Source organism: Pongo pygmaeus, chromosome 3 (assembly GCF_028885625.2).
Source record: "Pongo pygmaeus isolate AG05252 chromosome 3, NHGRI_mPonPyg2-v2.0_pri, whole genome shotgun sequence".
NCBI classification, from domain to species: domain Eukaryota; kingdom Metazoa; phylum Chordata; class Mammalia; order Primates; family Hominidae; genus Pongo; species Pongo pygmaeus.
Genome location: NC_072376.2, coordinates 91,157,060 through 91,172,384, shown reverse-complemented (window position 1 = coordinate 91,172,384; position 15,325 = coordinate 91,157,060). Strand labels below are relative to the sequence as shown.

The 15,325-nt window shown below is 34.7% G+C and overlaps 2 protein-coding genes across 11 annotated transcripts in view; one reads left to right on the top strand and one right to left on the bottom strand.

The window, feature by feature from the left end:
• Positions 1-15,325, top strand: part of PAQR3 (progestin and adipoQ receptor family member 3) — a 53,053-nt gene that overhangs the window by 22,278 nt on the left and 15,450 nt on the right. For 5 of the 9 annotated variants that reach the window (XR_008502319.2, XR_008502317.2, XR_008502314.2 and 2 more), the window contains 2 exons: positions 10,166-10,253; positions 10,708-10,761. The gene's annotated coding sequence lies outside the window, so the exon portion shown is untranslated. Of the gene's footprint in view, positions 1-563; positions 2,790-4,805; positions 4,943-10,165; positions 10,254-10,707; positions 10,762-15,325 lie in introns of those variants that run through there. The other 4 variants (XR_008502318.2, XM_054486543.2, XR_010126077.1 and 1 more) reach the window with 3 other exon arrangements.
• The window catches only part of BMP2K (BMP2 inducible kinase), a 142,136-nt gene continuing 127,490 nt past the window's right edge, over positions 680-15,325 (bottom strand). For both annotated transcript variants that reach the window (XM_054486538.2, XM_054486539.2), the window contains one exon: positions 680-6,256. In XM_054486538.2, the coding sequence (XP_054342513.1) occupies positions 4,836-6,256 (1,421 nt within the window). In that variant the 3' untranslated portion in view covers positions 680-4,835. The remainder of the gene's footprint in view (positions 6,257-15,325) is intronic.

Genomic DNA, 15,325 nt, shown 5'->3' with positions numbered 1-15,325 from the left:
CTTTGTACCATTCATTAAAAAGATACAAAGCCCCTTTTTTCACATAAGTTTAGATAAATGTTACAACTTCAAAAAAAGTTCATTCATAAAAATAAGATGAACCTTTCCACAGGCTACCAATCTAAAGACTCCAGTTTGTGGAATAATACATGTTATAACCTTGATGCCAAGCTTAGTCCATCAATCCAATAAATAGGTTTTCTCTTTCTTTAATGTGTCATAGCCTCTTTTCTGATATAATTGAGGATTACAATGTTATTTAACCAAATAACCAATATTAATTCAACCAAAGATGTTACCAGTTTTAAAGATTTTTAAAAATTTATAATGTGGAAGCTGTAAAATAAGTTATTCAGAAGGCACTACACAATATTGTTTTTGCCTTCCTGTCATCACGCTCATCACGCTTGAGTATCAGTAATTATGACTCACTGAAAAAGTCGTGCTATTAAGTGTTCTTGTGGCAAAAACTCTTAAGTCAAATGGGTTTTCTTACCTAAATTGTAAACTCTGAGCTCCTTAAGAATAGGGATCTAATCTTACCCACTTTTCTATTCCACTAGCTGCTACATAATAGGTGCTTAATGTTTGTGGTGTGAATGAAATAACTGAATTTGAATAGAAGTTTGCATCCAAAAGTCATAATAAGACAAATAATGAAAAACTCCAAAGTCACTGATTATAAAGAATATGCAATCCATTTGGGATTTATTGCATTTAAAGAAAACAGATTAAAACAGGTATGATAAATACAGTAAGAAAATAACTTTAAATTTCAAACAAAACATAGTGAATCAGGGACAGAATTCAGTCAAAAAGAATAAGCAATGTAAAGGCAATAAAGTAATAAAATCAGTTAGTGCTTAATTAGATACGGCAGGGGGAAAGGGGTGGGAGGGGGAGACTGAGTCTATCTCATAACTGTTTCCCAGCTATATTTGAGGACTGAAGTTACTTTAGCAAGTATGTTTTGTAACAAGTAGAAATACAATAAAGATGTAAATTTGCTTTATTTAAAGGTTAAAGTTATTTGCTTAGTGGTACATAAAAGGCTTCAGAAAATTCAAGTTTAACAAAAAATGGAAGTGTAATCAAAGAAAGTGCACTTAAAGCTGTTTGCCAGCAATTAAAAAGTAGCTTCTATATGCTTCTATTAGATGACTTTTCAATCACAAAAAGCATAGTCATAAAAACAATCCTTTCAAAAGTAGCACTATAAATTTTAAAATAAAACAAAAATAACCCCAAATCATGACCCTTTGCATTATCATCTACCTTATTCTCTTAGTAGCTTTTGTAAACCCTCACTAGGAGTGAATGTTCTCTTAGATATGATTGTGGTTGCAATTCCATTTTTAAAAAATTCACATTAACTCCACAGTAGAGAGATGTGACATGCATGTGTGTACATATTTTTATCTTAATATATAAAACACCACTGAGTATAAAAGTTCTCAAATAAACTATTCATCATTTATGGTATTCTCACAGTAGATATGTCATCTCATTCTCACAGTAGACTGTCAACTCAATAATTGGACCTAAAATAACAAGTTTGCTAAAAGAAAAAAAAATGAGAAAAAAGTTTACTGCACATTCTAAATATATTAAAAACAAATGTACCCAAGCTCCTCAAAACTAGTGATATTAATACACTTGTACCTTCTAACAGTGCTTACGTGAAGTACCAAGCAAATCTGGATAATGTCATAACTATGCCCAACACGTACACAGGGATTGGGGTAAGGGAAAATAATTACACTCCTGAATAAATGTTCTAGTCAGTTAAATTTTCATCTGGCCTGCAACCTTTCCTCCTCCACCTAATATACTTACCATGGAATTTTTGTGTCTTAGCAGATACATTCTTCAATGCCATAAAAAGCTGATCTTTTTAATACTAACATTTTACTGATGTGATATTAAAATAAGCAAATGGTCCACTTTTTAAAGGATTATTCAAAATCAACAAGCATTATTAAAGCTGTTAGGAAACAACTTTGGCCTCGATTTTTGCTAGCTTCATAATAATTTACTTCTCTTAGTGATGTTCAAGTATAACAGGTTTAGTTATAACTACATCCTAAAGAAGCACAGGGGACACCCAAATAATATTAGGAAAAAAATCCCAAATATATATATATATATATATATTTGCTTAGTGGTACATATATATAACCTTTCTTCCTTCCTTAAACCAGAATTGAACCATCCCATAATACAGCCAAACTTTTATTGAGTGCTGTGTGCCAGGTACTGTGTTAAGCACTTTCACATATCTTGGGAGCTTTATTCTCGTAATTCTCACAAGGGAATAACCTGAGCATCAGCTGTGTGGAGTGACCTATACCTTGACCATGATTCTGGGGGATGATGAATGAAAATGCAAAGTATAAATCTATACTCCTTAGGAAAATGCCTCTACTACAACACAAAGGAATCTCTCCATTTCTATCCTATTGAACCCCCAATTGAATCCTGTATCTTTTCTCTGAGCTACAATCTTGAAAGAAGAAAGTCACTGTGCTGTGTTATAAGAATGTAAATATTTTATGCTGTCAGAGTTGTTTCCTCAGAATTTATAAGGGTCTACATCAGCGTCAGAATCATTTAAAATTATTCAGTGTATTGAAAAGCAAGTAAAACTCTAGGTATTTCATGCTTACATCTGAAGGAGACCGCATTAGTTCATCCTCTACCTCTTTTCTAAATGATGAAACTCATGAGGTCTAGCAGAGACCAAGGACTAATACAATCAAGAAGCATATTGTGTACACCTCAACAGATTTTCATTTAAAAAAATTGTTTGATACAAACCTACTGTAGTTCATGAATTTACTATGTGTAATCATCAACTCTTCACTTTTAAAAGAAAGTATCACTTGAATCTATTTTGTAAAGTTTTTAAACATCTACTTGAGCATTTGCATTAGCAGTATTAATCAACCTGAGAATCAGAAAAAAAAAAAAGGTGCAAACATATTTGCCTTTGGCACGAGGACAAGTAATTGGTGCAGTCCAGCTCTAAATAATAACGTAATGCTTGGTCTGCCTCTGCTACATTGTGATTCACATATTGCTTCCCTGTCCACAAATCTGTATTTGATTTAGCATATAAAAGAAGGGAAAAAGCAATAAAAAGACAAATATGTGGTTTAGTTACATATACTTTGCTTCTTTCCAAGTTCAGAACTGTGAAAATAGGCAAATAGCTTATCCCATTGGGGCACTATAATTAAGAGATTCCTAATAAAATTACTCATAAAATATACTTTGAGATCGAAGAGAGTTAATTTAAAATATAAAAATCAAAGACAGTGCCAGTTGATGAGTTTCCACTCCTTTCTGTAAATAGCATTAACTGTTCTAGAAACTTCCAAATGTTAATCTGATAGCGCAGCACAATTATATCTTAAAATAGTCAGACACAGGAAGCACAGATACTATATTCACATTAATTCACATATGTAATCTCCATCATTAAATGATTTCTATAAAACCTCAAGTTTCTAATTAGGATTTGTGGTGTACAAAAAAGGCAAATTGGTAGCTGGGTTCTTTTCAGTAAAGACACAATCAACTAGCAGAATTAAGATGCTAGTTCACCTTATATGCATTTTAGGATCTGGTGTATTAGTGCAGAGGTACTTGCAGCAGGATGCATGAATCCTGCCTTTAATATAAGGCTTTGTGGGTGTCACCGTTCTGTGCACTTTATTAAAACTACTCCACCCCCCAAACCTAATAAAAATAATTGTTGCTTATGACTTGGGGAATATTTGGTGAAGTTGCTAATAAAGTACATTATTATATGCAACATGATTTCACATTGTAAATGTCTTGAAAATTCAGTTTCCGCTACATATTTTCTTCATAAAATAAAATTTTTATACAACCCTTGTCCTCACTCCAATTTTTCCAATAATCTGCTTTATTAGGGCCATCACAATAAAAGTTTGGGGCAAGAAGCCATGCATAAAGTGTTTCTAAAGTAGTGAATGTTTTCTATTCTGTATCATTTTTTCTTCTTATAATTTCTTTACAAATGTCAGATATTTCTCTTCATATTTTTGTTCTAGGCTTCTATGCGATAGTCCTTTTTTTAATTTGTTTTAACTGACAAAAATTATATATATTTATCATGAATAACATTGTTTTGGAATATGTAAATTGTGGAATAGTTAAATTGAGCTAATTACACATCATTTCATATGCTTATCATTAGATATTCCATATTAATGGCACTTGTTTTTAAAAATGAAACAGTTTTAGGCACAATAGTCAGTTACTTCTGGCTCTGCTTTGTGGAGAAAGGTGTACGGACTGAAATCTCTGCACTCTCTAGATAATAACTTTCTAATGCTTTAAGAGAACTAGATTGTTTTTAACTGTCTGGAAATTAGAAGAGACCTTAAAAAAATTCACAAGTGTAACTAGTGTATGTACAAATAACCCTAATTTTAGGGATATGCACATAAAAATGACATTCTGATATCAAAAATAAGTTTCACTGTCTCTTCTCAGTGGCTACACACCTAGAAAGGTGCCATGTGCTTTCACTGGAAGTACCACACTTACATTTCTGTGTTGTGATGTCAGTAGCAGAAACCCTTAGTTAGAGCTTGCAATTTAGCTCCCTTTTCTCCTGAAGAGGAATCAAGTTACTACCCTGTAGAGAGACTTCATTTTTCTATTTGGTTTATTTAGAAATCACCTATTCTGACTGATCTTTAAGAATGAATGATATAAAGAGCTACCAAATTTTCTTTCAAATTCATAAAACTATTCACACTTTTTTGAAACAGGAGTTGATGCCAAGAATCCATCAGAAGTATCTACTGTTTAGAAGGAAATGGAGCAGCACCAAATGGGTCTAATTCGACTGGTTGGGACTGTTGGGACTGATGTGGAGTGATGCTTTGCACCACAAGTTCTGTAAAGGGCACAGCACCAAAATCATCCATTTTCAATACATCTGCACTATGGAATGACCCATGTAGTGAATTCTGTCTTGGCCGCCCTGGCAGGACAGTATTGTGATCAGCACGGATGTCGCTCAGGCCCTGATGTGGAGGGTGCCATGACAGGTCTGGAGAATGGAAGGGCTTGGCACCGAAGGGGTCCAACGGGCTCTCCTCAGGTTGTAAGACATTCCCCCTATCTTTCCCATCAGTCAGTGCAACACTAATGTTCTCCTTGGAGTCTGAGATGGTTAAAAATTCATTGCTACTTTGAGAGTCTCGGCGGCCCACTTTTTTGTGCCTGCGAGCCCTCTCTGGAGTGCGATAGGTAGGCTTCAGAGTCTTCTTTGTGCTAGTTGGCGTGCCATGATGCCGCTTCCCATTACTTTTGGACATATCCTGTTTTGTGCGCCTTTGGCGAGAGGACAGTTTCTGTAAGCTGCGCTGTTTGACTTTTTGCTGCTGGCTCCCTGTTATTTCATCAAAGGGCACAAGCCCAAAAAGGTCCTCATTGCTTTCACTTTTACTTGTTGATGTGAGGAAGGGCTGAAATGGAGTGGAGCCAAATACATCTACACTTTTGGGATAACCAGGGATAGTATGTGCCTCAGGCCCCACCGCATGGCATTCTTGCACATTCACCTTCTTGCTAAAAGGCGCCTTTGTGAATACATCAAATTCCTCCTGCTCCAGTCCTGCAGCAGGAAACCTGTGTTGAGGGAGGTTCTTTTCATTCTTTTCTTGCTGGGGCTGTTGTCGCACTGCAAAGAAGGGGACAGCGCCAAATACATCAAACTCCTGTTTGGGAGTCTCCACCGCAACATCAGAAGATAACTGGGCTGAGGTGAGGAGCATTGTATTAAGATCTCGGGTTGGTCCACTGCCAGATCTGTCTCTGTAGACAGAGCTCATGTCACCGTGCTTTGCTTTAGCCTGCTCATAATCAGAATCAGAGCTATGTTTCTCCTCTTCTTCCTCATCTTCAGAATCCATGAGGAGAGGCCTATGACCCAGATTTTCTGGTTCAGTATCATCATCATTAAAATCTCCTTGTTCCCCCTGAAGAACTTCTTCATCATCTTGCTCTTCCTCTTCACTGCTCTTAGGAGAAGGGGGATCTGATTCAAAATCACTTTCAGATTCATCATTCCCCTTTTGCACTTGACCCTGTACTGAGGTTTTCTTTCCAGTCCGCTGATCTTTAGATGCTGGACTTGTTTTACCGTTCTTGATAGGGTTTGCAGTGCCATCTTCTTGATTTATAGATGAATGTTCAGCTTTCTTTTCAGAAGAACCTGCAAGTTCAAAGAAATATTATTACAGCATTCCAATGCATTTCAGAATTCTCTTGCACTAAATGTTAATATGTATTACACATGGCATTACAAATCCCTCATACGAGTTCCCTTAGAGGAAAGAATAATGTTGTCAATTCTTTGTCATTAGACTTAGAGAATGCATGTGACCTCAAGTAGATAGTTAAGTCTTAATGTAGACAGACTTACTCATATCTGGACCCTACACCCTGCCTCATCATACTCTCACTGACAGCCAAATTTTATTTATAGCACACAGAATGTAGTAAACTAGCAAATTTTCTTCACCCCACCACCAAAATAACATTATTCTGCTAATTCTGAAAGCTCAGATTTCACATTCACCAAATACCTTCTGCTTATATTTCAACTCTTGTAAAGTTTTCCCATAGAGATCAACAAGCATGAACAGCCTGCCTGCTCAGTTACATATTTGTTTCACTATTTTTTTAAAATCAGCATTGTACTTTTTATAAACCACTATCTTTTGAATTGAGTTAGCATGAATGGCCTCATCAAAGCTAAGGACCCAATACTAAATGGAGACTGTACCAAGAACATCTGCCTTCTCTAGATGATATGACTTCCTTTAATTATAATATCTATATATTACATTAAAAAACCGAGATGCCTTTAAAAACAAATCTAAACCATCTGGAGATGTTTTTAGCTCAGAATCCATTCAGTCACTTCATTTTCTGAGTTCATTCAACAAAAGAAATATAGGGCACTTTGCTATACACTGATTATACATTGGTGAGTAAACGAAACATGGTTTCTGCTTTCAGGGGTTTACAGTCAGAGGTTGTAAGTAAACACAAATTATGACTAGTGCTCTGAAATAAAGGAGAGCAGGGAAATGGGCGCATAAACCTACTTTGGACAGTGGTGAAGACCTCCTTAAGGAGATGACAGTTAGGATTGAACAATGAGAAGGAGCCCAGCCATGCAAAGGATAAGCTGGAAGCAGCTTCCAATAAAAGCAATGGCATATATAAAGACATATTTAAGGGGCTGAAAATAGGCTATTGTGGCTGGAACATAGTGAGCAAGGGAGGATCAGGTACAAGATGAGGTAAGGAAGACTGGAAAAGGCCAGACTGTGAAGGTCCTTTAAGGCCATGATAAGCAGCGTATATTTCATTATACACCGAATTCAAAATTCTGTGTATAATGGAAAGCTATTATTAAAATAGGTATCATGATTAGGTTTACATTAAAAAAAAAAATGACTGCTCTACAGAAAAACACTAAGGGGGCCGGGTGCGGTGGCTCACCCCTGTAATCCCAGCACTTTGGGAGGCTGAGGCAGGTGGATCACGAGGTCAGGAGTTTGAGACCAGCCTGGCCAACATGGTGAAACCCCATCTCTACTAAAAATAGAAAAATTAGCCAGGCATGTTGGCAGGTGCCAGCTGAGCCAGGAGAATTGCTTGAAACTGGAAGACAGAGGTTGCAGTGAGCCAAGATCGCGCCACTGCACTCCAGTCTGGGCGAAAGAGCGAAAGTCTGTCTCAAAAAGAAAAAAAAAAGACTAAGGGAAGGTAAGAAGGGGAGTTCAGGTAAAAGGAAATTATAGTAATGCAAGTTAGAGATTTTGGTGGCCTAGATGCCATGACAGTGGTGGCAGGGTGGGTCAAAGTAGAAAAAATAGAGATTGAAAACTCTTGGTGGATGGTAGCACCATTAACAGAAAGAAAAGAATGAGTGGTGTGATAGAAACCCATTTACCCTGATGTGATTATTATGCACTGTATACCTGTATCAACATATCTCGTGTACCCCATAAATGTATATACCTACTATGTACCCACACACAAATTTTAATGAGCATAAATTTTTTAAAAATCAGTAAGTTGGAAAGTGAAGAGGAGTACTAAAAATTTTGTTTGGAGACAATAAGCTTGACATATGTGTGAGACAACATTTAAGTGTACAGCAGTTAGATATCTGTGATTTGAAACCAATGGTTAGTTTTTGGCTGAAGAAAATAGATTTGGGAGTTATCACCATGCAGTTGGTATGCAGAGAGAGCCACAAGACTAAAGGGCAACACCTCGGAAGAAAACATAGAAGAAAAGAAGATCCAAAACTGAGCCTTCAGTATAAAACATTCAGAAGTCAGCAGAGGAAGATGAACATGCAAAACAAACTACAAAGTAACAGCCAGAGAGGAGGAAGAAAACAACTGAGTGCAATGTCACAGAAATGGAGAGAGAATGTTTGAGGGAGGTAACAGACAACTGAGCTGGATGGTGCAAAGAGGTCCAGTAAACTAAGGACATAAAATGGCCACTGGATCTGGTCATCTTGTATAGTTTGTTGGCAATGTTGACACGAGTAGTGGTGCTAAAGAATGTGTGGGAGACAAGTATGTGAAGAATACCACCAGGTTATACTTAAATGCAAATATAATCTTCTGCCAGTTCCTTAAAACCAGCCAAAAGCTACATGCTGTATTTGTTATCCTTCCAGATTAAAAGCAAATCAAATGCAGATTCTCAAGTTTGACTTCTTCCCTATACAGAGTATTTATGATATTAAAAACAAAGTTAATTTTAGTGAATTTATTTTCATGAATTTTTATTCAAAAGCAAAATATGGGAAGAGGAGAAAAATAAAAATAAAACAAAATATGTACGGTTCCAGAAGATTTCCCATCATTCCTGACTGTGGAACATTTAACGTATTACTCCTCGAGCTGCATACCCACCCACAGCCACAACATTCACACCTCACGCCTGCTCACAGACACCTCCAAGTAACATTCCAATGTTGCCCAAAGTGTATTCTGCAGAGGCTATTTCCCTAACAAGAACCAAGCCAAACAGTTCTGTGGTCTCAAGCAAACAAGTCTATGAAATGGTGCACTCTGCATTCTGCCTCCACTCCTACTCACCTGGAGTATGCTCATTAAAGGTGCTAATGAGTCCTACACAAAAGAATCTAATTTTATGAACCCTAGGATTTCCTAAATTATCTTCACTACCCTTTTATTTACATGTAATGCCTGTTAACCTTTAAAACCAACTATGCAAAAGTACTTTGGGGAAATGCTGCTATACAACTTATCTTGAAATTTTCCATTTCTAGTTGTGTTCCTGAAGGTCTTCTGGAACATTTAACGTAGGACAGATAATTCATCTTGGAGAGTGTCACTTGGAAGTGAATTTAAATTCACCTTCTTTTTAAAATTATTACATTGTACTCCCTAGTCTTCTTAAAATTTACTATTTTCATTATTCAACTGGCTACCATTACTTTTCAGAAGACATCTGTCACTTTATACTTCTCATTCTGTTGGCCCTTTGTCAGTTTATCAAAGTTGTATTAATAGAAATACACATTTATAATTGTCAGTGTGGGTATAAATCTGTGGGTTTTTAACTTACTATTTTTAATGCATCTTTTCAGGTGTCAACAGTCCATTATTTATTCTGATAGAAATATGATAAAATATTGCATATATAACTGTTCACTATTTAGCAATAGAATATTTAGGTTGTTTCTAGTTTTTTGGCATTTTAGATACAACCATGATTCATGCACTTTTTCCTTCAGGGAGTAAAAAGGAAACCCTCCTTTTTTAGTATCAATTTCACTTTATTTATATACTATGATTCCCTCCGCATGGGTAATTAACACAGCTAATAAAGCTAACCCAATAATAATCCTGACAAGGTCACCACTATTCCACTCTTTCTTTATACACAAAATGGGATAACACATTTTATATCATAGAGCTGTTGTGAAGAAAGGACTTAAAACGGTGCCTGACACATAATAAGCACTCTACCATCATCATGTCCTGGGAATGGCCAAATTCAATTATTTTATCCATCATACCCAACAAGCTTCTAGTAACTTTTCTGCGCCCAATGGTTGCAGGTGAATATAAATGAGGGAGAAGTGTGGGGAGAAGCAAGTCTATGGCTAATTCAAGAGGAGCTGAGATCCACTTCAGAATTGACCAGAAGTAAGTAGACCAACAAATGTATATCCACACAGCATAAGGGTACATTTTAGATCCCGGAAATTCTATTTTTGATTTTTAGACAGCTATATTTGAGAACACAGTATAAGAAATGGAAACACACTTTCAAAAAGAGCAAGAAAAGACACAATCATCTATACCACCTTTGTGCTTTCAGATTACATCTGCAAACAGTACGGGCAACTGGGGAAATTTTCTGTTGGTGTAGATAGACTGGTTTTACTTATTTTGCCCCCCTACATAAAACTGAAATAACAATCAAAAATATTTATCCAAATTCCTGTTTTCTCTCATATTCTTGCAACCCACATTGACATTGTTTAAATATTTCACTCTACACTTTTGCTGCTTTTATAAACTTATAAAAAGTAAAGAGCAGTAATGAGGCTCTCTGAAAGCATACTAAGAGAAACTATTAATCCTTTTATCTCTCCAGTACCTCCTGCTGAGGAAAAGTTAGGTTCCAGGCTACAAGTTACCACAATGCAAGGTAAGTTTCTGCAGTAGCAGTGATCTACTTAATCATCTATTCATTATAAAACTACAGAACAGCTGGGAAAGAAAGGTGAATTACACAAAAATAAAAAGTATTTCAGTATATTCTAAGGCTTTCAGAACTATTCCATAGACATAAAAGACTGTCAGAATAAGTATTTTAAGTTATAAAGTTGGTTGTAACTATACGATGCACAGCACTTTAGAATGTGACCTCTAGCTAAGAATGCCATATACATTCATACTCCATTTCTTTGCCTAAACATATTCCTATAATTAAAAAAAAAATTCAGATATTCCCACTATTTGTGTCTGGGGCCAGATTCCCACTAGTTGTTAGATTAAATAATACACATTTGATTTACTATGAAATTTAATCAGGATTATTTCACTGCTAAAGTTAATTTCCCAAAAGTATAAGCCTAAATATGTTGCTTTATAATTCAATATACCCTAAATCCTAATAATCCCCATATTTACTGAGATCTGTATTATTAACATAAAAAGAGCTGTTCTTCAAAGTAGGTGGGAGACGGGGGTATAATATTTAGAATAAGCACTAACAACATGTATTTACAGCATTAAAAACTGTGTAGATGGTGCACAGAATCATAACTCATTTACATTATTTTAGTATACTGTGAAATTTCATATATTCACCCACTGTTTTTATTTTTGGCTCTAAGTAATGTATTTCTTCTTTTTCTTTAACTAAATATGGTAGAATGATATTTTGATGGTTTCTAGTCAAGACATTCTTTATTTCTGTTTTTGTGCTTTGGAACTACAAACTAAAAATTTTAGCTTTTTTATTATCTTAGGAAGTTGCATGTTAATTACTGACACTAAGCAAGTTTACTAATTATGCAGTGATTTAGTAAATAAATGCCATGCAAAAATCTATATGATCAACCAATATCTGTAAACAAAACTTAACAAAAGGGTTAATCAATTAATTGAGAGCTATTATTTCAAATGCTGTTCCCCAACTAAGAATGAACCAATAGATCATTAGTCAAAACATTATACTAAGTAGATTTTTAGTGAAAAAAAATCAAAATAGGAATACATTAATATATTCCACATATTTATACAAAAATATAGCATTAAATTTTCTTTAGGTAGCTTTGGTACAGAGTTACTAAGAATGTTTTTTCCTACTTTCAAACCAAGAACCAAATTTTCAAAGATTCATTATTGTAGATGGAATTATAACTATCTTATTTTCAGAGCCTAGTTAAAATAAAATCATAGACTTTCACAATATATAATAATTATGCTCTTAATAATTGAGCCATAATTAATAATTAAGCCATTTCAAGTAGAACTTAAATGAAGGTATATGTCTACTTAACAAAAGAACTTGCAACAGAATACAAGTCTCAACATCAAATGCAGTGCTCTTCCAATTCTTTACTTCTGCTGAATTCTACTATCTGAAAATGAGAGCAAATCCTCATCTTTTGAGGTTGAGTCTGATTGCTGGAAACCGCCAAAATTCATTCAGAGCTAAATTCTGAGAATAAGGTGAGTGACTAAGACAATGCAGATCTGTTTTAAATTCTCTTGTGTGGCTTGTAAACAGTCTCTCAGGGAAATTACAAGTATTGCAAAAAATGTCTGAGCAATGAAGTACCACTGAAATAAGTGTCGAGGACACAAATGGTACTTGAATCAGAAATGAATCAGAGGGAATAGGAACTAATATCCTGAAGCACAGTGCCAAGGGTTTTTCATATATTACCTCTTATCTCCCTACTATTAGGCCCCCACAACATTTTAGGGCAAAAAAATGCTCTGTAAGGTTTACTATGATCTTTCTTAGAACTTTTTTCTCTTCAATCTTATTAACCACATTTTCAGAAACTTTCTTTGTTTTCCATGTTAGTTAACTGTCATGACTTCCTATCACTTCAAAGATATGCATTGCTAATACTCAAAACTCAGTCCTTGGCTTTCTCTTATCTCTTTGCACTTTTTCCTTTTGGTGCCTTTAATACTCTTTCATAACTCCAATTATATCTTGAAAGCATAAGAAAGGATTTTGAGAGATTTAGTCCAACATCTTTTTATACATAAGAAATTTGAGACCTGCCTAAATTTAAGGCTATATATCAAAGCCATAATGACTTCTCTGCTGACACTGGCTTAAAACTCTCATCTGTAAATTCTACAATTAAACTACCAGTAGAATATTATCACAGCAAAAATTCAACGTAGTTTATCACCAACACACTACAAAATACAAACACAGACCTGTCTTGCATTCATTTTGTATCATCATTAAAAAACCATGCCCAAAAAATAAAAGTCACGAACAGGATGAAGACTCTTTTGTTGAACCTGTATGACGAGTACCCTGTATTAAAAGTTTTTTTTAATATTCTGTAGGGTTAAGTTCTAGAAATACTCTAAGGTTTTATCAACAAACAAAAGAATGCTCAACTTTACAAAATCCATGAGAGATAAACATCCAAATAAGCCTCAGTTTTCTCATCTAGAAAATAGAGACAATAATAGAACTTACCTGATAGGTATGATGTTAACATAATTCATCTTATTTAGTGAATGTTCACTAAATATTGGGTGGGGGTGTGTGTTAGATTAGTAATGTGTATTTTGATAATGAATTCATTCAGCAAGGTATTGTATGGGATACAAAGAAGAATAAGTCAATACCTGACTTCAAGAAGCTTACTTATTTAAAAAGTTGTGAAATAATTATGTACATTTATGCATTCAGAAACATGCTAATCTGACTTTAGTGATCTGGAAAATGAGTGACCAAGGTAATAACAATTGGATAATTTTGAAAAACAAGCTTATATTCACCAAATAAATATAAGAACATGAATTTGCCCATTCTGTGCTTATGAGTCTTCATAAAAGGCTATTTTTAGGCCTTTTATGAAGGTGTTAAAATTTGATAATGAATTCATTCAGCAAGGTATTATATGGCATACAATACAATACAATACCTTGGTGGGAAAATTTCAGACATCATAGCCTTGCACAGTCCAAACAAGGATTCTAAACTCAAAAGTTAAAATTTGTAGTCAATGCCTAAAACAACATTTCTTAGGCTACATTTTCATATATTTGTTATAGCATTTTTTAAACAAATACTTCATAAAAAGAATGAGATCCTAGTTAATGCCACACTATTTTAAACAAATATTGCAATATATTATTAAATATATAAACCTTTATAAACTATACCAAAAAATTCAAAATATTTAGAAAATATCCAATATGAAGAGAGAAGCATGTTTGCATCATACTATGCATATTACCGCTCTTCTAGAATCAGGTTTCCTTTTAGAGGGCAGTTGTTCTTTTAGTTATAAAACAGGTGGTACATTTTTAATCATATAAGAAGCTTCCAGTGTCAAGGAAATTTTGTTTTGATGTTCTTTTCTTACCTATCAGATTATAGAAGATAAATGGCTTGAAACTTCTATTGTAATTACATGCCTTCTGTTGTCTCATCATTGAGGGTGTAAGGGAGGGGCTATAAGACTTCAAAGTTCACTTTGAATTGGCAGCATACTGCCTGCCATCATCTCCCAGCAATTTACCATGTTAGTCACAAGGATTAGTGGATTAGGAGAAGGTTTTATCAAAATCTGTACTGCATCTCAGAAGGCAGGCCAAGTGACAGGGTTTGAGTATAAGAAGAGAATCCTAATCGTTGTGAACCGTATTTCCCAGTCAGATGAAAAATGCCATAAAACTGACATTTCCATTATGTTCTCATATTAATATAAATTTTTCTTTAAAATAGGTTAATGCTTTGTTTTGCTATTTACAGAATAGGGTTTAGGATGAGACCTATATAAGCCAGATTCCTACTTATAAACTATGCAAGCTTAAGCAAGTCAGTGAACCTTTCTGAGCCTCATTTTCTACTCTATGTATACAGTGGAATTCAGTATATTGTAACTATTATTGCTAACATCCTGAAGTTCTTCAAGAATCGTATACTAGAATCTAAAATAAACAATACACCTCATTGTAGCTTATAAAATGGCCCAACATTTGGACTGACAATCTGTAAATGTTATGTTCCAACAAATATTTGCTATATGTAATGTAATGTTTCCCAATCCTAAACTCAATTTAACTTCCTATTAGATAATAAAGCCCACGAGGTGGGTCTAGGGTCTTTGGGAGCATTGAGGAAGTTCACCAAACCTAATTAAAAATTAAATGCAATATAAGAAATCTAAAACTTCAGTGACCTAATTAATATGGCCTACATGTCACTAAAACTCTTCAAATACAATTTTAGAATTTCATGAAAACTACGTTTTAGAAGTTGTAGGTGTTTATTAAAATTGGGTGGTCCACACTACATTATATAATTCACAGAGCCACCTATCCTATGTTGGTATGCAAACTAACTGTAAAACAGTGCCCTGGGGAGAAGAAAGGGAATGTGGGTTTCAGGAAAGGGAATGAATACCATGCTTTAAATATGATTTCTATGAGTATACTGTAGTGAACACTGGTAGTTAATCCTTTAGTGAAAATAGGAATAGCACCATTTTAAACAGATA